Source organism: Hoplias malabaricus, chromosome Y, assembly GCF_029633855.1.
Source record: "Hoplias malabaricus isolate fHopMal1 chromosome Y, fHopMal1.hap1, whole genome shotgun sequence".
In the NCBI taxonomy this organism is placed as follows: Eukaryota; Metazoa; Chordata; class Actinopteri; order Characiformes; family Erythrinidae; genus Hoplias; species Hoplias malabaricus.
This window is the reverse complement of record NC_089820.1, coordinates 57,316,048-57,337,170: the sequence shown is the minus strand read 5'-3', so window position 1 is coordinate 57,337,170 and position 21,123 is coordinate 57,316,048. Positions and strand designations below refer to the sequence as shown.

The 21,123-nt window shown below is 39.7% G+C and overlaps 2 protein-coding genes across 2 annotated transcripts; both read right to left on the bottom strand.

Annotated features, from left to right (window-relative positions):
• Positions 1–171: 171 nt before the first annotated feature.
• Positions 172–3,806, bottom strand: LOC136679686 (uncharacterized). The gene is made up of 4 exons (XM_066658344.1): positions 3,704–3,806; positions 2,524–2,724; positions 1,569–1,792; positions 172–1,009 (listed from the first exon to the last, which is right to left on the bottom strand). Exons 1-4 carry the CDS (start codon positions 3,711–3,713, stop codon positions 779–781), a joined length of 666 nt encoding a protein of 221 aa, XP_066514441.1. The 5' UTR covers positions 3,714–3,806; the 3' UTR covers positions 172–778.
• A 7,391-nt stretch (positions 3,807–11,197) lies between these two features.
• On the bottom strand, positions 11,198–14,632 carry LOC136677625 (uncharacterized). Its single transcript, XM_066655200.1, has 4 exons — positions 14,578–14,632; positions 12,918–13,118; positions 12,353–12,588; positions 11,198–11,796 (listed from the first exon to the last, which is right to left on the bottom strand). Exons 1-4 carry the CDS (start codon positions 14,585–14,587, stop codon positions 11,602–11,604), a joined length of 642 nt encoding a protein of 213 aa, XP_066511297.1. The 5' UTR covers positions 14,588–14,632; the 3' UTR covers positions 11,198–11,601.
• Positions 14,633–21,123: the final 6,491 nt, after the last annotated feature.

The window sequence follows — 21,123 nt, the reverse complement described above, 5'->3', positions numbered from 1 at the left end:
CCCAGTGCAGTCCTGATCAGGATGAAGCAGTTAAAGAAGAATGTAGTAATGAATGATTGAATGAATGAATGAACAAATGAATGAATGAACTGTGTAAACATTGTGTGGTGAAACTCATCTGACCTTTCCCTGATGTAAACAGAGACAAAAAATCAGTATTTCTTTGGTGGAAATGAGTTCATATTTAATAAGATTTTCAAAACAGACATTATACACCAAGACTAATGACACACAAATAAATGTGTTTAAAGCTGGGCCATGACTGCCCTGACACTTCATCCCTTCATCCATTACACAACAAGAGAACACACACATTTTAATGTTAGCTTCCTTTTAAAATTGTATTTAGGCGCGTACTGACAATAAGTAACTTTGTAAAATACATTTCAGAGACTACATTTGAAGAATTTATTTTGGCGTATATATATGTGTGTGTGTGTGTGTGTGTGTGTGTACTATGGGCCCATACATATATATATATATAGACTAAAAGTATCACTACAACCAGCAGCAAATGCTACACTTAAAGAATATATCAGGTGTAATACGTTTTAAAACAGTGTTTACCATACAATTGTAATTCAACATTTAAAAAATATATGAAATCATCAGAATTAATAAAACGCAATTTATCGTAACCCAAGAAAAGAGGAAGAGAATGTTCGAATATTGAATTCCATTGTTACGTTACACCAATAAAACAACTTTAAACTTATTTGCACAACTTTTATTTACAATTCAGATTTTCTTCCAATTTTTGTTTTGTTTTTTCCGAGCTTTAATGAGTAATTGGTAAAAGTTGCTTTTCTTCATGAGTAACACGGAAGTGAATAAGGTACCCCATCACTCCCCCGATAACTGCAGCAAAAAGGAACTCTCCCACTGTCCCAATGATCCCAAAGATCGCTTCCAAAATAAGCCCGAGAAGGAGCCCAACTAGGATCCAGATATTTCTAGACTTCCGTGTACATGCTCGCGTCACCCACTGAGGACGGTTCATCAGCTGAGGCTGAGGAGAAAAAACACACAAGACACAAAAACACAGTCAGTGGTCGTTAAAAAACAGGAAATAATATGCAACAAGAACCACACAATGCAGCAGTGTACTGCACCTCCACTTGGTCACAGACGCCTACTCGCCACGCACTCCCTCAGTTTATACCTCACACTCTATACACTCTCAGCTTAACTGAGTGTTTCTGCAGTAACACCTCACTCTGTTTGTATTTAGCTGAAAGGAATAGTTTATTAAATTATAAAATGGAGGTGGAATTAAGCGTGATATGCCTTATGTATCTCATTATACTCTCCTGCTGCACCCAGCCCTGTAATCACTGAGAACATTGCTGCGGGGTTTGATCCTTGTGGTGTTTTGACCAAACAGATCACAGATGTTTTATTAAGAGCCAGAACTGTGAAAAACCCAATATCTCATGGAAAACAGAGAGAATAGGCCACTTTTTAAATTGAGGAATTTATATTTAAGGTCTTTTTTTGCGTGTTATTATAATAATCCTAAACACTGAAACCTAGATATTTAAATAGACAGTTTAATTGTGGTGCATTACCAGGGCATGCTCTGTTACAGACAAAGCTCCCAGGGAGATCAGATGATCAGCGACAGCTTTCAGAGCCTCGTCGTTACGGAGACATCTCAGTAGGCCTCGGTCTTCATGGTGCAGACAGTCCACGGTGAACATGTTACTATTCTTTATTATGTATCTGCTGTCTGGAGCCATGAAATGGGGATCAAATGTGTGGTGGAGCACCACTATAACAATAGGATTAGCAGCTGGGAGAGAGAGAGAGAGAGAGAGAGAGAGAGAGAGAGAGAGAGAGAGAGAGAGAGAGAGAGAGAAACATAATGTTTGTACAAGTGACCTGCTATTTGCTCAGTCAACATCAGATCAGCGTCGAATGCTAAAGTGCAGAGTGGTAGGATTTTTATGTAAAAGAAAAAATCCAGTTAAATGAGTTAGGTCACTTTACTCAAATAAACAGTTTATGATCCATGTAAAGGGTTAGTTAAATATTTAAAGTTATATATAACCTATCTAGAGGGTGGGTTAAAATGTTTTAGAAATCCAGCCCACTAGGTGTCAGTATACTGGATGTTTCAAAACATGAAGAAGAATCAGCAGAGAGAAATTAGGCTTGTTCTGAGAAAACGGCTAAAAACCAGAGCTTCTGCTCCTCGCTCCTCACTGCTGTGCGCTCGGGGTCGGGGTGAACAGCGAGCGGCTCATTATCATTTAAAGGAACAGGTGCTGAAAGCGGGCGTTCTGAACAGGGGCTGTTTACACAGGGGGAGAACACTGGAAAGGGGAATATATGCCCTTATTTAGGAGATGTGTGGGCAGGTCTAACCACATCAGTCTCATTTAGAGGAACATAGGAAAGTTATTCAGAGATTACAGTTACTCTGTAGATCACACTGAGAAAACGCAGACTCAGATTTCCTGGACCTTTAAGCAGACTTTAACTCACAGTATTTTTATTTCTAATCCAATTTACATTCCTTACTTTGTGGAAACTTCCCGAGAGCGGCGTCTATGTCCGTTCCAGCTCGAGACACAATAGGGATAAAAACAAATATGACATCGCTCTTATCCACTGAAGTCACTTCGTGGAGCTGCAGTCGTGTCGTGAGTCGATCCATGAAGGATACCGGGGAATTGAAAGCATTCCCAAGCACCAACATGAAGAACTTCACCAGCTGTGATCCTGGAGACACAAAAACACACGGTTACAGAGTGAAGAAGGGGGTTATTAAGTGTCCACTGCTTTCTTTACAGTGGCGCTGGAAACATTCTTTATATTTCTGCATAGTTTTGACCTAAAACAAATGAGACACAAATATTAGACACAGGGGTCTTATGAGACACTGAAAGCAAACATTAACATACCTTTGTCACTCAGAGATACACACAACTGGGTCATTTTCCTCAATAAATAAATGACATTGTGTCGTTTGTTTGATAGAGTCCTCTTTATCTAATTGTAGAACTTGTAAATGTGATTAAGGAAAGTATGAATGTAATTGTACAGTGTAACGGCTCGTTTCTGCTGTGCGTCCGACAATAAAACTCTTAGTAGAAGATACAGAAGATACATTATAAATGTTTTACACACTTTCTGGATGCTGTTCTTGCAGTAAATAACATCCCAGATGAACCTGGGCATTTGGTGATTGATACTTTTCAGTGTGTTGCTGATTAGAGGAGGACATTTACTCAAAGTCACTCGCAAATAACCAATAATGAACCAAAAAGACTGTAGGCGGTGGTAAAGTACGTTACACGTTTGTAATTGTGCTTTAATATAGTTTTCTGAGGAAGGACAAGCAGGAAACTGGGTCAGATCCAGTCATGGATGCCCCATGGCTCACTGATATGAAAGTGGGAGTGAAGGGGTCACTGTGGGGACACTGCCCCAACCCCAGACACTTATCTTCTTACTGTAGCGTTACGTGTTTAATCGTGCACGCGCTTTAAGTGTAACCCGAGCACTAGAAGTGATTTTACTGCCGTAAGACCACAGTTCGCACAGATATCAGAGACGACTTCATAAACAGGGAAATAAACACAGGTCGAATTCAATAGGTCCTTAATCTCGGACATAATTCCCGTTTTAATAATAAAACTAATGTGATCTGTAACACACCACGGCGCTATTTACGGTTTACAAAGCGTGACTCACAAACCTTCAATCATGTTTACAGAAGTGAACCGTGCGGTCTTCAGCGCTCCGTTTCTCGTCGTTGTCTGTTTATCATTTTGATATTCCACAAAACTTTCCACACAAGCCCCGCCCCCTTTCGATGAACCGAACCGCTGATTGGTTGAGGAGGAAGTAAAGGCCAATCAGAGAGCCCGAGAGACTTGTGTCGGAAAACGGGTGTGATAGAAGGTGCAGGAGACTCTTTCACTTTCGCCTTTTAAAATAGACGCTTCTAAAAATGGAAAAGCACTGAATTCCCCAGCACTTATGAAACAGCACTTACTGTACACTGAGCTGATTTATTGACTATAACATGTTTAAGCTTTGTGTGCTTATCGTACAGAAATATAAGATGGTAAATGTTTACGGTTTGTCTGCAGACTTTTGGCCACATTGTGTGGAGTCTACAGTGGATGAGAAGGCCCACTGCTGTAGAAACACACTAATTGTTTTGAGAGTAAGTGAAAGTGAAATGGACTGAGGCCCTGAGACTGATACTGTGGTCTCGGTGGATGGGTGTGACGTGGCGTCTGCTGTTGTTGTAACTGCCATCCACTTCTGAAGTCTTGGCACATGGCCGTGTAGTTGGCATCATGGCCGTATTAGGAAACATGGACTATGTTATATCAGGCGCTGTGGCAAAGAAAAGCAAAACAAAATATCCACCGAGCATGCTTATTAACTTATTAACAAGTGCAGTAAGGCAAGGCAAGACCCGTGTATTTATGATCTGAAATCTAGCCCCTTACATGAACCACATCTAGGTTTGGAGGCTGTACTTTTTCCAGAATCATTTGTTCAGTAGAAAAGGTAACAATAAGAAGAACGCGTCTGAACAGTTTCAATAGGGTTCTACGATCAATGAGCAGCGTACTTGAATCCTAAATAATAAAATATAAGAAAAGGCAGTAAATTAGAGTATAAAATATATGAAATGAAGAAATGCTAGACGTAACGTGTCTAAAGTCTGGGCTTTTCTAATGTTCTCAGTGGACTGGTTTGAGAGCAGCGCATCAGCTAATCACTGCTTCTCCATGTTTAGTACTTCACTGGAGTTCTTGTTTGTGGATTTTGTTCAATAAAAGTAAAATAAAAAAAAACTTTTTTTCAGGCTAGTCAGATCAACAGACTGGGTTGCTGAGAGAGAGAGAGAGAGAGAGAGAGAGAGAGAGAGAGAGAGATCACTTTCTCACTCACCAGCAGAAAGCAAACGGAAAGTAAAAGCCTGAAAAGGCCTGTCATGTGTCTGTTTTCCCCACCATGTGGTTCTGTTTATTATTGTTCCTGTCTCCACCCTCATGCCACCTTAGCTCCGCCCTCTCGTCAGTGTCTCCTTTGTAGACCTGCCCTCTCGTTATCAGTCCCAGGTGTTCCTTGTCAATGTTCTGTGTATATATAGTCCCTTTGTTTCAGTGCTCCCTTGTTGGTAACGAGAGAGAGAGAGAGAGAGAGAGAGAGAGAGAGAGAGAGAGAGAGAGAGAGAGAGAGAGAGAGAGAGAGAGAGAGAGAGAGAGATTTATTATATCTATATATATTCAGGAATAAAGGGAAGCTGTGGCATCTGTTCTGAGGAGTGTTGGTAAAAGTAGGTTTAGTTAATACCATCAATTTTGTTGATCCCAGAAAATTTCCAATAACACAATGTAAAAATAATAAATCAAGAAAGGTTTTCAGTCTCACACAAATAGTAATAAAATATTATATTTATTTCTATATGATTTTCCATAATCTGCCTGTGCAACCTACAAAACAGTGAGGCAGTGTTTAGGGAACTGGGTTTGTAACAGGAAGGTTATTTCTATCCCCAGGGCCGATTAAATAACCTGCTGCCAACCGTTCAGGACATGTGTGCTCACTGCCCCCTAGTGTTCACTAGTGTGTATAAATGAGTGTTTCACTGCACATATTGGGTTAAATGCGGAGAGCCCTCTGTGTGAGAGCACAGTGGCCAGTGAAGTGATTCTAATTCCAATTCTAACTGCTCTGAGGTGGAGACCCTTACTTTGTGGGATGGTCTGCAGAGCAGCTTCGAGCTCTGTTCCTGCTCGAGACACAACAACAAAAGCAATAATTACATCACTATGATCCAGTAAATACACTTCGTGGAGCTGCAGACGTGTTGTTTACAGGGGAACTGAAAGCGTTCCGCACCACCAACATGAAGAACTTCACCAGCCGTGATCCTGGAGACACAAAAACACACTGTTACAGAGTGAAGAAGCGGGTATTTACTTTTGGCTTTTACTTTCTAGATGCTGTTTAGTCAATAAATAACATTTATGATTAACTTTGGCACCCAATGAGTATAATGCACAGCCCATATTTAAGTCTTGCACTTGTATAAATGAATAAGACACAGCAGTGCTGCTGGAGTTTTTAAACCCTGTGTCCACTCTCTGTCTACTCTGTGAGACACTCCTCCCTCGTTGGTCCACCTTGTAGATGTAGAGTCAGAGACAGTAGCTCATCTGTCGCTGCACAGTGTGTGTCGCTCGTCCTCTAGTCCTTCATCAGTGACACAGGACGCTGTCGGCTGGATGTTTTTGGTCGGTGGACTGTTCTCAGTCCAGACACTGAGGGGTTTAAAAACTCCAGCAGCACTGCTGTGTCTGATCCACTCTACACCACACACACACTAACACAGCACAACACACACTAACACACACCTGATCTGAACATTGAAGAACAGGGTGAACGAGGGCTAACAAAGTATGCTGAGCAACAGATGGACTACATTCTTCAATCCAATAGCTACAAAGTGCCTTTTGCCTTGTGAACATTTTAACCCCTTTTTTACCCAGCCATATCTTAACAGTAACGATAATTAAGTTAATATTTGTTCAGAGCTACGTTGACTCCACGACATACAAATCAACCAAGAATGCAGATGTGTGTCATTACGACCTCCCAGAAATCATTCATGCTTCTCTGAAAAAGCTTAGAAAGTGAACCTCCCCCGTGACTGTCACTCTGCTCCTCGCCAGCGCTTCCTCTCTCTCCTTATCTCTGTCTGACACTTGTTAAACGGCACTTAAGGGTGTATTCATCCAAAGACTGCGATTCTACAGAAGACAAATTTGTCCTTAATTAATTTTGTTAATGTAAGTTAATGTAGATTGACTGTAAGTAATTTGGAGCATTATTATTGGTCCATTCTTGGTTTAAAGGACGTCAGCTCTGTTTTGTTTTGTTGGCTACTGTCTTCTTTGGATAGAGGCAGTATCAACCCTTCTGCTCTTCTATTTCAAACTCAAATGCAGTTGTTTAAAGCTGAACTCATTTAAGGACAGAGAGTAATTCACAACTAGAGTCAGAGGCGATAATTAATTTTTTTCAGCTTTTAATTCACCCAGACAGACCATTCAGAACTAATCCTTATTCACGACAAATCCAGCATAAAGCCTCTGTGCAAATCTAATGTAAACAAAGCCATTAGTCAAAGCTGAAATGAGCTGAGCTGCTGTTTAACAGAACAACTTCTGGACGAAGAAAAGATTCACAAACCTTGAGGCATGTTGATAGAGAAACTTTGGGAGAAATGAGCAGTTGGTAGAGAAAACTTTCAGCTCCACTTCTATATGAGAATGCTGATGAATGATATGCCAACGTTGTGAAAAACACAAACACTGGAAGTGTGACTGGAACTAGACGGATGAAATGTTACTTTAATCGAGCCAAAACCAATCCTCCTACCGAGCACACTTCGTATTCCATCTCTAGCCAGTGGATGGTGGTCTCCTGTGCATCCACAGGTTGCACTCTGTTCCCTCACTCGGGACTGGTCAGCTAGTGGTGCCCCGGGTCAGAACCACACAGGGGGAGGCAGCTTTCAGTCACTATGCTCCCTGCACCTGGAACAGACTCCCGGAAGACGTCACATTTGCCCTGAATATTATCTTCAAATCTAGACTAAAGACCTTCTGTTCTCCTGTGCCTTTGAGTAGCGCTGCACTTAGCACCATTTTAATAACTGTCAATTTTTAATACTCTGATTTTTAATTGTTTTAAATTGTTTTAATCATTTTTAATATTCTATTTTATACTTTCTAATTGTTTTTAGGGGTGGCACTGTGGCGCAGCAGGTAGTGTCGCAGTCACACAGCTCCAGGGGCCTGGACGTTGTGGGTTTGATTCCTGCTCCAGGTGACTGTCTGAGTTGATGTGTTCTCCCTGTGTCTGCTTGGGTTTCCTCCGGGTGACTGTCTGTGAGGAGTGTGGTGTGTTCTCCCTGTGTCTGCGTGGGTTTCCTCCGGGTGCTCCGGTGGATAAGGGTTACAGATAATTAATTAATTAATTAATAATTGTTTTTATTTTCTTTTACCTTTTAAATTCTACTGTAATCTTTCTGTATTGTGCTGTAAAGCAATGTGAATTGCCATTGTGTACGAAAGGAGCTCTATAAATAAACTTGCCTTGCCTTGCTTCCTTTAAGGACAAGGCTGCTTTGTTTCTGAAGGTTGGAGTGTCCCTTCACCAGGTGATTCCAGTTCTGATGCATCTTTCAAGCTTCTGAGTTTCAGGAGTTCTTCAAAGTCCTATGCTCAGTGCAAACAAACCAGTGTTAGTCACCTGACAGGAAACTATCAGTCTTTTCTCTCTCAGTTCCTTGAATGTGCAAATGTAAACCAAGCTTCATATTCACTGTATTTGGAAGGGTAAAGAATCATATATACTGGAGTTCTAGCCAAAAGCTGGGGAGAGAGAGCAGCACACAGAATCAAATACCTCTCTCAGAATTAGCTGAATTCACTCATTAAAGAGGGGTGTGTAGATACTTTTGGGTGTAGGTCTTGTGCTCTTATCTGAAGAAGCATAGGTCTATTTCCGCTTTACGTTTAATATTAGAGCATTTAAAATCTTTAAATGTCAGAATGTGAAAACACTCAACATTAAAAAGGTGTGTTTTATTATGTAAAGTATTTATTTATTTAAACATTAGATCATTAAACCTGATTCAGAAATATGTCGTTCCACATGAAAGTGAAAATCCATCAGTTCAGGACTCATTTTCAGTTTTTGCTTTCCGCTTGTTTTCTGCTGGTGAGTGAGAAAGTGAAAGTGGAAGTAAAAGACACAATAAGATCAGACGTGAAGCTGCAATTTCCAAAGCAAGGTTTGACCTTGTTCTATTAAATGTTTTACAGCATTAAACCTCATCTGCCAAACAATGAAGGGTCTAAAGGTGTGGAAGGTGTGCAGCCACTGGAAAGAACTGCAATAAGAACGTTTACAGTTGCATATGTTGTGTTACATCATAACGAAGGGTTATAGGGTGGTAAACACCCCCCCCCCCACCTCTTTTGTTTGCTGCTGTACAGAGAAATGTCTGTCTGCATGTTTCACTCTCCATAATCAGAACCCTAACTCACAAAAATAAAGCTACTGCATTATACATACAAAAGGCCGTAGTGTACTGTGAGACGTAGGTGCTGTGGTCTTTGGTCTGAGGGTCAGTTCATCAGTGCAAATATCCCACAGCAAATCATGACTGCTGCATTACTGCAACTGTGTTCATTATATTACTAACTACAGTGTGGGCCATTTATATGGATACACCTTAATAAAATGGGAATGGTTGGTGATATTAACTTCCTGTTTGTGGCACATTAGTATATGGGAGGGGGGAAACTTTTCAAGATGGGTGGTGACCATGGTAGCCATTTCGAAGTCGGCCATTTTGGATCCAAATTTTGTTTTTTTAATGGGAAGAGGGTCATGTGACACTTCAAACTTATTGGGAATTTCACAAGAAAAAAAAGAAAAACAATAGGGTGGGCCAGTATGGATACTGGAAGCCTGTGCTAGCATTTCTCCTGCGGTGTTGCTAACAGTGTGTGAAGAGTGGGAGAAGAGGGTTGCATTGACAATCCAACACAATGGCAGCACTTTGAACACATTTTATAAGTGGTCAGAAACTTGTAAATAAATCATGAAAGAATAAAGTTACATTAAAACCAAGCATACAAAAATCAACATACAAACCGGATTCCAAAAAAGTTGGGACATTAAACAAATTGTGAATAAACACTGAATGCAATGATGTGGAGATGGCAAATGTCAATATTTTATTCGTAATAGAACATAGACGACAGATCAAAAGTTTAATCTGAGTAAATGTAACATTTTAAAGTAAAAATATGTTGATTCAAAATCTCAGTGTCAACAAATCCCAAAAAAGTTGGGACAAGTAGCAATAAGTGGCTGGAAAAAGGAAATTGAGCATATAACGAATGGCTGGAAGACCAATTAACACTAATTAGGTCAATTGACAACATGATTGGGTAAAAAGAGCTTCTCAGAGTGTCGGTGTCTCTCTGAAGCCAAGATGGTGAGAGGATCACCAATTCCACCATTGTTGCGCAGAAAGATAGTGCAGCGATACCAGAATGGTGTTACCCAGCGTAAAATAGCAAAGACTTTTAAATGATCATCATCAACCGTGCGTAACATCATCAAAAGATTCAGAGAATCTGGAACAATTAGTGTGCGTAAGGGTCAAGGCCGTAAAACTCTACTGGATGCTCATGAACAGTTAGAGGCCTGTATTAGACATGAATGAGAGAGCATTCCTATTTCTAAACTTGAGAAACTGGTCTCCTCTGTCCCCAGACGTCTGTTGAGTGTTGTAAGAAGAAGGGGGATGACACACAGTGGTAAAAAATGGCCTCATCCCAACTTTTTTGGGATTTGTTGACGCCATGAAATTTTGAAACAACATATTTTTCCCTTAAAATGATACATTCTCTCAGTTTAAATTTTTGATCTGTGATTTGTGTTCTATTCTGAATAAAATATTAGATGTTGGCGCCTCCACATCATTGCATTCAGTTTTTATTCACAATTTGTTTGGTGTCCCAACTTTTTTGGAATCCAGTTTGTACAACATTGTTTAAAAGACCAGTTTTTTTCCTTAAAGGTACATTACATTACACATTCACACCTGTGGACAGTGTCACACACTCACCCAGTCATAACATTTCTCTCTACACCCTTCATTATTCAGCACCTAGTTACCTCAGACAAACTCTGATTTAGCTCCACTTCAGTAAATTTAACCTCGTGAATCTAAATCACTTTCATGTGGAACTACACATTACTGAATCAGGTTTAATGATTTACTTTACCTTATAAATCACACGCATTTTAGAGTTGTGGGTCACATGAACTTGGGATTCTATGGACCCTCCCAATAAAAAGGAACATGTGTGTGTGTATGTTGAGGACAGAAGAAAAATCAGATGGAAATACGAATGATTAACATTAGAAAAGAACACAGTTAACGACAAAGGGCAGAAAGTCAAGGCAAGTTTATTTATAGAGCATTTTTCATACACAATGGCAATTCAAAGTGCTTTACAGAGAAAAGAGACAGTAAAAACATTAATTAACAATATGAATTAAAAATCTAACAGTCATATAAAGAAAATAAATGTGAATAAAATCTGATTAAAATGATTCTTACATAAAAAATAAAAGCATTAGAATATTCTTGATATCTTGTACCAACAAAATGGTTCTGATTGTTGCAATTAAAAATAGTGCAATAAAAAAAGGCAGTAAAATATGTAAGAAATTAAAGAACTGAAGATCATTAGAGAGTAAAAAGTGAAGAGTATTTTAAAGCTGAGCTGTAATAGTATGTTTTTCAGCCTGGATTTAAACGTGTCTGAAATCAGGGCTGTTGTAACTCAACTCGGTTTCGATTGAGGAGCAGAGGAGTTACTAAACACTGCTTCTCCATGTTTGGTTCTTCATAGGAGTTCTTTTGTGGGTTTGGTGAATTAAAGTAAAAATATTTTTAGGTTCAGACCAATCAGATGTGCTGTTAGTTCAGGGGCTGTTGTAGTTTTCTTCCACAGTGGACAACACACCTGCTGGGGTTTATTTCCATTGAAGATAGAAGTGAAAAATGTACCCTGCCAATCCTCCAGTCGCTCCGAGAGCAAACATCCCGAACAAAGACCCAACATATCCAATGACTGCTCCAAATACCCCGCCCAAAAAAGCCCAGAGGATCACATAGACCTTCTTTTTTATTGATAGAGGAAGGCGCTGCCAGATGTCAGTGAGAGAAATCTGTGAAAAAGAAAAAAAGACAAAATTAACAGTGAGACAAAAAACGAGAGAAAAACAACAATACACAAAACAGAGGTATAAAGACAGATCCATGTATCTGGGAAATGTACACTCCACTTAGTGCTGTCTGATGTTTGGGGAATCTACAGCTTTATTTAAACACACACTCTTAAAAATAAAGGTGCTACAAAAGGTAATTTGAGCGAAGCTACAGAAGAACCACTTTTGGTTCCATAAAGAACCACTTTTACTGATACATTAAAAAATTGTAAAGAACACATCTCTTAAACAAACCTGGTTCTTTATGGAACCAAAAAGTGGTTCTTCTATGGCATCAAGAGCATTTCAGCACTTTTATTTTGAAGATTGTACTAGAAACTGAAGTGAAATATGGTACAGTGTTGTTCACCAGAGATACACAGTGTAAATGTTCCCTCAGATACAACACTGGGTTTAAAGGTTTACACTAGTTTCACATTCCCAGGGGAAACATTTGAACATTATAATTTGCTTGTTTGATCTGGAACAAGGAACTGAATTACAAGCCTGAACACACCTTAACAGGTCTGACACCTTCCTGTGAAGTGGACGATGCTCCTTTAGCTGTCAGATAATCAGTGACAGCCCTCAGAGCCTCATCATTGCGCCGGCATCTCAGCAGACCTCTGTCTTCATGGAACACACCGTCCACAGTGAACACATTCTCCCTGTTTACACTCAGTCTGCTGTCTACTGTTATGAAACCTGGATCAAAAGTGTGGTGGAGCACCACTAGAACAACAGGCTTAGTTGCTAAAAGAGAGAGAGAGAGAGAGAGAGAGAGAGAGAGAGAGAGAGAGAGAGAGAGAAATGAGGTGAGATGAAATGAAATGACAATGTATTTATAAGCTGCCACTCAATATTAGATCAAGTTTTAAGCTGCAAATGATCAGTGGCTTTAATCAGCTTTAGTACAGAATCTCTGGTACATCCAGGCCACTAGGTGTCTGTATATCAGCTCATAAAGAGAACTACATAGAATTACTGGAGAAATCAACTGATTGTCCTTTAAGGAAACTACAAATAAAATGGGTATGTTTATTCAGGACTCAACAACTGCAGCTCCCTGAGAATGTCCTCACTTTGTGGCATTGCCTGAAGAGCAGCTTCAATGTCTGTTCCGGCCCGAGACACAATTGCAACAAAAGAAATAACAATGTCGCTCTCATCCAGAGAATACACTTCACGGAGACGAAGATGATTACTGAGACGCTCCAAAAACGTAAGGTGAGAAGTGAAGGTTTGCCCGTGTGCCGTCATGAAGTACTTCATCTCTCTTGATTCTGGAGACAGACAACACACAGGGGCAGATTAGAGAAGAGGGTAAATAATCACAGCTCATTTCAAAGTCCTAAGATGAAGGCAGAGAGGCAACAGCATCAAGAACAGACCAGACGAGCCTTGCGTTGCTGGACTGCCATCAGTTACAAAGCATCTGTCTCACGTGTCTCTGATATTTCAGTAATGGGGAGACAGTCATAATGTGGGTCCCAGATATTCATTCTCTTCATTAGACGTATTTAAAACAAAATAGAGTCATGGGCAATGGCCTGTTTTTTAAAAAATATTACATTTTTGACATTTAAATTTCATCCAACATTTCATGTGACCTGCCTAATAAAGGACACAAGGCTTCTCCACAGGAGGCTTGAACCCTACTGCAATATTTTATTGAAATCACATAAATAAACAATTGTAGGTGTTTTCTAGAATCTCTTACATCAGAAGTCTGCACAGGACTGAATCTGCTCTCGATAGAATTACACCACTCGACACTGAAATTTAATCCTGAGTCACAAAATATTGTGAAGGGACCCATGGGAGTTGAAATTAAATTCTGAAAATGGCCTCAAAGTGCAGACTTTTGTTTTAATTTAATTTTAATTTTCCAGAAACAACTTTGTCTGTGCACCTGCTTCTTCACAGGCAGCGGAGCATGTGTTATTCCACTGTGTCTTAGCCTCTGTCAGTGGAGCATTGTGTTATTCTGCAGCTTCTTCAGAGGCAGCAATCATAAACCGAGAGTACAGGATGTACCTCTTTAGAATCCGCCTCAGAGGCAACAGAAATGTGTCGTATAACATTCTGCAGCTTCCTCAGAGAAAGCAATGGTGTACTCTTTTAACAATCTCCAATGCTGAGTTAAAACTGGACTCAAATATGTGTCCAAATAAATGTACTTCCTGTGTTTTTGTTTGTTTATTTATTTATTTATTTTTGCCTCAATCCAGTCGATGAACATGCAGTGGTTGTATGTAAATACGTGATTGTTAAATAATCCATCGCCAATGACTGCTCTCAGGTGATTTTTTAAGACAACAAATGCAAAGTCACCTTTGGGGTTACAACTCTTTAACCCTTTATTGTGATATATACAGATACATGACAAATGATGCCATGCATGTATCTGTAAAATGTCTTGCTGTGGCTTTTCTTTCTTGTGGCTGAACGAAAGATCTCTTTACACCCTTCATTATTCAACACCTAGTTACCTCAGACAAACTCTGATTTAGCTCCACATCAGTAAGTTAACCCTGTGAATCTAAACCGAACAGTGAGTTTAGTGACTGAGCTGCAAGTTCCTCTACATACAGATGAGCCTCAGAAAACAAGGTCAATGCATTAGTTAGTGCTGAAAATATCAGTGTTTTGACTTGTTTTATGAACAATAACCAAACAAGTCTGTATCAGAACACACACATATTCACAGCAGTCTTTAAAACCTGGAGGACATTCACAAACCTTGAGCCATGGTCCAGAATCTGGATCTTGGAGATTCTCGTCTGATCTTATTGTGTTTCTTTTACTTCTACTTTCACTTTCTCACTCACCAGCAGAAAACAAACAGAAAGTAAAAGCCTGAAAAGGCCTATTATGAGCTAAACACAATATCACTTTCATGTGGAACTACACATTACTGAATCAGGTTTAACGATTTAATGTTTAATACTTTACCTTATAAAACACACACAATTTTAGAGTTGTGGGTGTAGTGGAAATAGTTATGCACACGTTGCAGTGGCAGAAGCACTAGATAGCAGAGTCAATGATAATTAATTATTATTTTATTCATAATTAATTTTTTAATTAATTCTGCTAATCTCCATGTTTGAGAGCCATTAAATAATATGTAGTGTCTTTACCTGTCTTAATTTTAGCTTAGACAAGAAGGCCATCTATTATACAGCAGAATTAGCTAGAATTAACTATTATTAATGAATTATGATCATTGACCTGCCGTGGGTTCTTGACTCTGAAATTGAATCTTTACCTTATAAAACACACACAATTTTAGAGTTGTGGGTGTAGTGGAAATAGTTATGCACACGTTGCAGTGGCATAAGCACTAGATAGCAGAGTCAATGATAATTAATTATTATTTTATTCATAATTAATTATTTAATTCATTCTGCTAATCTCCATGTTTGAGAGCCATTAAATAATATGTAGTGTCCTTACCTGTCTTAATTTTAGCTTAGACAAGGCCATCTTCACATATTATACAGCAGAATTAGCTAGAATTAACTATTATTAATGAATTATGCTCATTGATGTGCCATAGGTTCTTGACTCTGAAATTGAATCTGAACTAGAAGTTATAATTCCATACAAGAAAGGTGCACACACAAACAAATAACCAAGGATTGGTTTTATCACACAAGTGGTTTATTAACTGTAAAATAAAATATTGATTATAGATTCATATTAATTAAATTAAATGGATTATCGTGATACATGAGGGAACAGGGAGATTAATATATGAGGGAACTTCTCTATGATAGTTATTACACTAAGTTCTAAGAAAGGCTATTGTTTATCCCAGCAAACTTTCAGCTCCAACCCTGAGCCATGAGAGAAATGAGACAATGTAACCTTACGTATCCGGATATGGACAGGGAGCATGTCGCTGACGGTGCTTTCCGGCACGACTTCCTGGAGAACTGCAGACGTGGGCCTTGTAGATTGCAGCCGCGGGCGTTCCTTTTCTCTCCCCGTTCAGACACTTCGACCCCTCCGTCGGAGCTGGTGGCGTTGTGAATGTCTCTGTGGGGATTATCCGTCATCGCTGATGTGCTGCCTTGTGAGAGAGAGACACGCCCATGCAGGTCTCTTCTGAGGGTGCGTGCAGCCTTCTTCATCGTTGCTAGTCCAGAGGCGTTGTGTCCTTTTTAGGGTCAGAGGTCTAAGGTTGCCTTTATACACTGGGTGTGGCGTTGAAATTTCTCTAGAGTTAAACTGTAGCTTTTCTTAATCTGTAGTTTCTATCTGGATAAAAATTAAAATAGAAAAATCTGTTCTCTCTGCACCACAAGAGGCCCAAGACTGTTGAAGAGGGCCATGAGGGAGCCTGCGCCTGCAGAGACGTCTGCAGAGCAGGAAAGCACTCTGACTACCCTATCAGAGAAGCATTGTCTGCTGAAAGCCGGAGAGAGACGTTCTTCAGAAAAACCAGGTAAACACAATTCAATATATACACTACACAAATCACAGAGCACAAAACAAAGCTAGTCTCTAGCAAATCTCTAGCAGCGTACACAGACGTATTTATGACTCCCGCTGAGATGACGTAGACGAAATGGTGACAGACACAACACATGGACTAGATGGTGGACCGGACTCAGAACGACGCACAAATACACGAACTGGAGACTGGAATGAACTCTAGACGGGTGAACAAACATGGACTGCAACAGATTGCAGAACCTATAAATTTACAGAGATAGTGAGAGAGAGAGAGAAAACACACATACACAGCGCAGCGTAACAAGTGTTAAAAGAGTGAAGTCAAAGTGTAGCGTGTGACTGGCTTTTATCAGAGTTTTTAATGAACCCACCCCGAATACCTGATTCGTCCTCAATGAGGGAGAATTGGATAATTGATTGGCTGTTTCCTGTACCTTGTGAGTGGCATCACATAGAATTTATGACCCTGGACAAGACAAAGGCTTGAAGACCATCTCCTTTGAATGAATCTCCAAGATTTTGAATCATACTTTTGCAATGTAAAAGATTAGATGTTAGCACAAAGTAATATCATTAAGAAAACCATGTTCTACATAATTATTAACCAACTACACATATAGTATGTGGATACCTTGGTTCTACATAAATTCATATAAAACAAAAATGACTTTAAACACATGTAAATTAATCCCACCCGGTTTGATTGTCTAAATGGAATTAATTTCAAACAGTTGTGCCCAAATACAACTTGTTTTCCATGTAAGAACTTTGGGATGTTTGAGTCTTTTAGAGTCTTTAAAAAGCTTTAAGAGGACATGGAATAAAGGTGGGTCTGTGTGTCTCTCTGCATTTTGCAAAGATTCTTTTCTTGACCCTGGGGGTCCTGGGGTCATAAAAAAGGGTCCTTGGAGGGGGGTTTATGAGCCTGTGCTCTGTTATCTGAAATTCCATCTGGCTTCTCTGGAGATGTCTCTGAACTAAGAGAGGTCTTTCAGCATAATAAGATAACTTATAATATAATATATTTTATTAAAATTAATTATCTGTTCATCTCCGCTACAGTGGGTCACGTGAACTTGGGATTCTATGGACACTCCCACTGAAAAAGAATGTTTGCATATGTGTGTGTGTGTGTGTGTGTGTGTCTGTGTGTATGTGTGTGTGTGTGTGTATGTGTGTGTGTTTGTGTGTGTGTGTGTGTGTGTGTGTTGAAGACAGAAGAAAATCAGATGGAAATACGAATGCTTAGCATTAGAAAAGAACACAGTTAACGACAAAGAGCAGTAAGTCAAGGCAAGTTTATTTATAGAGCATCTGTCACAAAGACAATTCAGAATGCTTTACAGAGAGAAGAGAGACAGTAAAAAACATTAATTAAAAATAAGTATTAAAAATATATAACCATATGAGGCAAATAATAATGCAATATAAACATAATTCGAATGATTCTTACATAAAAAAATAAAAGCACTAGAACATTCCTGATACTCATTCATTGTCTGTAACCGCAGGAGGAAACTTAAACAGACACAAAGAGAACACACCACACTCCTCACAGACAGTCACCCAGAGGAAACCCACGCAGACACAGAGAGAACACACCACACTCCTCACAGACAGTCACCCGGAGGAAACCCACGCAGACACAGAGAGAACACACCACACTCCTCACAGACAGTCACCCGGAGGAAACCCACGCAGACACAGAGAGAACACACCACACTCCTCACAGACAGGTCCCTGGAGTTGTGACAGAGACACTACCTGCTGCACCACCGTGCTGTCCTTTCCTAATTGTTGCAATTAAAATTAGCATTATAAAACAAAAGGCTTTAAAATATATAAGAAATTAAAGAATTGAAGAGTCATTAGAGAATAAAAAGTGAAGAGTATTTTAAAGCTGAGCTGAAAGCTGCTCCGACAGTATATTTTCAGCCTGGATTTAAACGTGTCTGAAATCAGGGCTGTTGTAAGTCAACTCGGTTTGATTGAGGAGCAGAGGAGTTACTAAACACTGCTTCTCCGTGTTTGGTTCTTCATGGGAGTTCTTCTTTTGTTGGTTTGGTTATTTAAAATAAAAATGTTTTACATGTTACAGGTTTGTAGGTTCAGACCAGTCAGATGTGCTGTTAGTTCAGGGGCTGATGTAGTTTTCTTCCACAGTAGACAACACACCTGCTGGGGTTTGTTCACTTTGAAGATAGAGGTGAACAATGCACCCAGCTAATGCTCCGATCAGTCCGCCAACAAGCACCCCATAACCAGTCTCAAAGCATCCAATACCTGCTCCAGACACCATGCCCAGAACAATCAAGATGAAGATCAGAAGGATTCTCTTTTTATTTGGTAGAAAAAGGTGCTGCAGATGCTGACAGAAGGCAGTGAGATAAATCTGTGCCTGAAAAACAGAAATACAAAATAACCAGTGAGACACAACCAGTGAAAAAAAAAATACTACAGAAAAGAGGTATAAAGACAGATTGGTGTATTTCTCTTATCTCTTAAACAAACCTGGTTCTTTATGGAACCAAAAGTGGTTCCTCTATGAAATCATTCAAAGAACCCTTCAGCACTTTTATTTTGAAGATTGTACTAGAAACTGAAGTGAAATATGGTACAGTGTTCACCAGAGATACACAGTGTAAATGTTCCCTCAGATACAACACTGGGTTTAAAGGTTTACACTAGTTTCACATTCCCAGGGGAAAGATTTGAACTCTTTCATGATCTCACCTTTTAAATCAGAAAAATAAAATATATAGAGAGATAAAATTTAAACAGTTCAGTTCTGATCCATAATTAAAGACACAGAGGACAGACCCTTGAGGGAACTACTCCAGCAGCAGTTTAAAGCAGCACTAGGTTGTATTTTAACCTTAAACCAAAACACGACTAAAACGAAACACAGTATAATTTTCTTGTTTGATCTGGAACAAGGAACTGAATTACAAGCCTGAACACATCGAAACTGTTCTGACATCTTCCTGTGAAGTGGGCGATGCTCCTTTAGCTGTCAGATGATGAGTAATAACTCTCAGAGCCTCATCATTGCGCTCGCATCTCAGCAGACCTCGGTCTTCATGGAACAGACAGTCCACAGCGAACACATTCTCCCTGTTTACACACAGTCTGCTCTCTGGTGTCATGAAATATGAATCAAAAGTGTGGTGGAGCACCACTAGAACAACAGGCTTAGTCACTAAATGAGAGAGAGAGAGAGAGAGAGAGAGAGAGAGAGAGAGAGAGAGAGAGAAAGAGGGAGAGAGAGAGAGTGAGAGAGAGAGAGAGAGAGAGAGAAATGAAATGAGATGAGATGATAATCTATTTATAAGCTGTCACTCAATATTAGATCAAGTTTTAAGCTGCAAACGATCTGTGGCTATGTTGTAATCTATTTAGTATAGAATCTCTGATACATCCAGGCCACTAGGTGTCTGTATATCAGCTGTTTCATAAACAGAACTAGAATCACTGGAGAAACCAACTGATTGTCCTATAAGGAAACTACAAATAAAATAGGTATGTTTATTCAGGACTCAACAACTACAGCTCCCTGAGAATGTCCTCACTTTGTGGAATTGCCTGAAGAGCAGCTTCAATGTCTGTTGATGCCCGAGACACAACTGCAACAAAGGAAATAACAATGTCGCTCTCATCCAGAGAATACACTTCACGGAGACGAAGATGATTACTGAGACGCTCCAAAAACGTAAGGTGAGAAGTGAAGGTTTGCCCGTGTGCCGTCATGAAGTACTTCATCTCTCTTGATTCTGGAGACAGACAACACACAGGGGCAGATTAGAGAAGAGGGTAAATAATCACAGCTCATTTCAAAGTCCTAAGATGAAGGCAGAGAGGCGACAGCATCAAGACCAGACCAGACGAGCCTTGCGTTGCTGGACTACCATCAGTTACAAAACATCTGTCTCATGTGTCTCAGATATTTCAGTAATGGGGAGACAGTCATAATGTGGATCCCAGATATTCATACTCTTCATTAGATGTATTTAAACAAAATAATGTCATGGGCAATGGCCTGTTTTTTTTTTTTAAATATTGCATAAAATTTGACATTTAAATTTCATGCAACATTTCATGTGACCTGCCTAATAAAGGACACAAGGCTTTTCCACAGGAGGCTTGAATCCTACTGCAATATTTTTGCTCACGCCCTCGTCCTGTCATGTCTGTTTTCCCCGCCATGTGCTCTCTCAGCACATGGCTCTGTTTGTTATTGTCCATGTCTCCACCCATGTCCTGCCTTTGTTCCGCCTCCTTCTTTGTCCTCCTTGTTATCTGTTTCAGGTGTGTCTTGTCTGTATTATGTATTAGTATTGTATTGTTTCTTTACCTGTGTCTTGTTATTTTGTAGCTTCTGTCTCCGCTGTCCCTCCGTCATCGTTTCCCTTTGTTTGACATGCTTGTTGTAAATAAAAGTATTTGTGTGGTAGCGTGTGCGTCCACCTCCGTCAGTCCGACTCCGCGTTCTTGACAATTTTATTGAAATATTGTGAAGGGACCCATGGGAGTTGAAATTAAATTCTGAAAGTGGCCTCAAAGTGCAGACTCTTGTTTTATTTTAAGTTAATTTTTCCAGAAACCACTTTGTCTGTGCACCTGCTTCTTCACAGGCAGCGGAGCATGTGTTATTCCACTGTGTCTTAGCCTCTGTCAGTGGAGCATTGTGTTATTCTGCAGCTTCTTCAGAGGCAGCAATCATAAACCGAGAGTACAGGATGTGTCCAAATAAATGTACTTCCTGTGTTTTTGTTTGTTTATTTATTTATTTTTGCCTCTATCCAGTCTATGAACATGCAGTGGTTG

Coding starts and splice junctions, on each gene's coding strand:
- LOC136679686 (XM_066658344.1), bottom strand. Junction 1,793..2,523: donor TCTCGGGAAGTTTCCACAAA/GTAAGGAATGTA, acceptor TCTCTCTCCCAG/CTGCTAATCCTATTGTTATA. Junction 1,010..1,568: donor CTGTAACAGAGCATGCCCTG/GTAATGCACCAC, acceptor TTTTCTCCTCAG/CCTCAGCTGATGAACCGTCC.
- LOC136677625 (XM_066655200.1), bottom strand. Junction 12,589..12,917: donor TCTTCAGGCAATGCCACAAA/GTGAGGACATTC, acceptor TCTCTCTTTTAG/CAACTAAGCCTGTTGTTCTA. Junction 11,797..12,352: donor AAGGTGTCAGACCTGTTAAG/GTGTGTTCAGGC, acceptor TCTTTTTCACAG/ATTTCTCTCACTGACATCTG.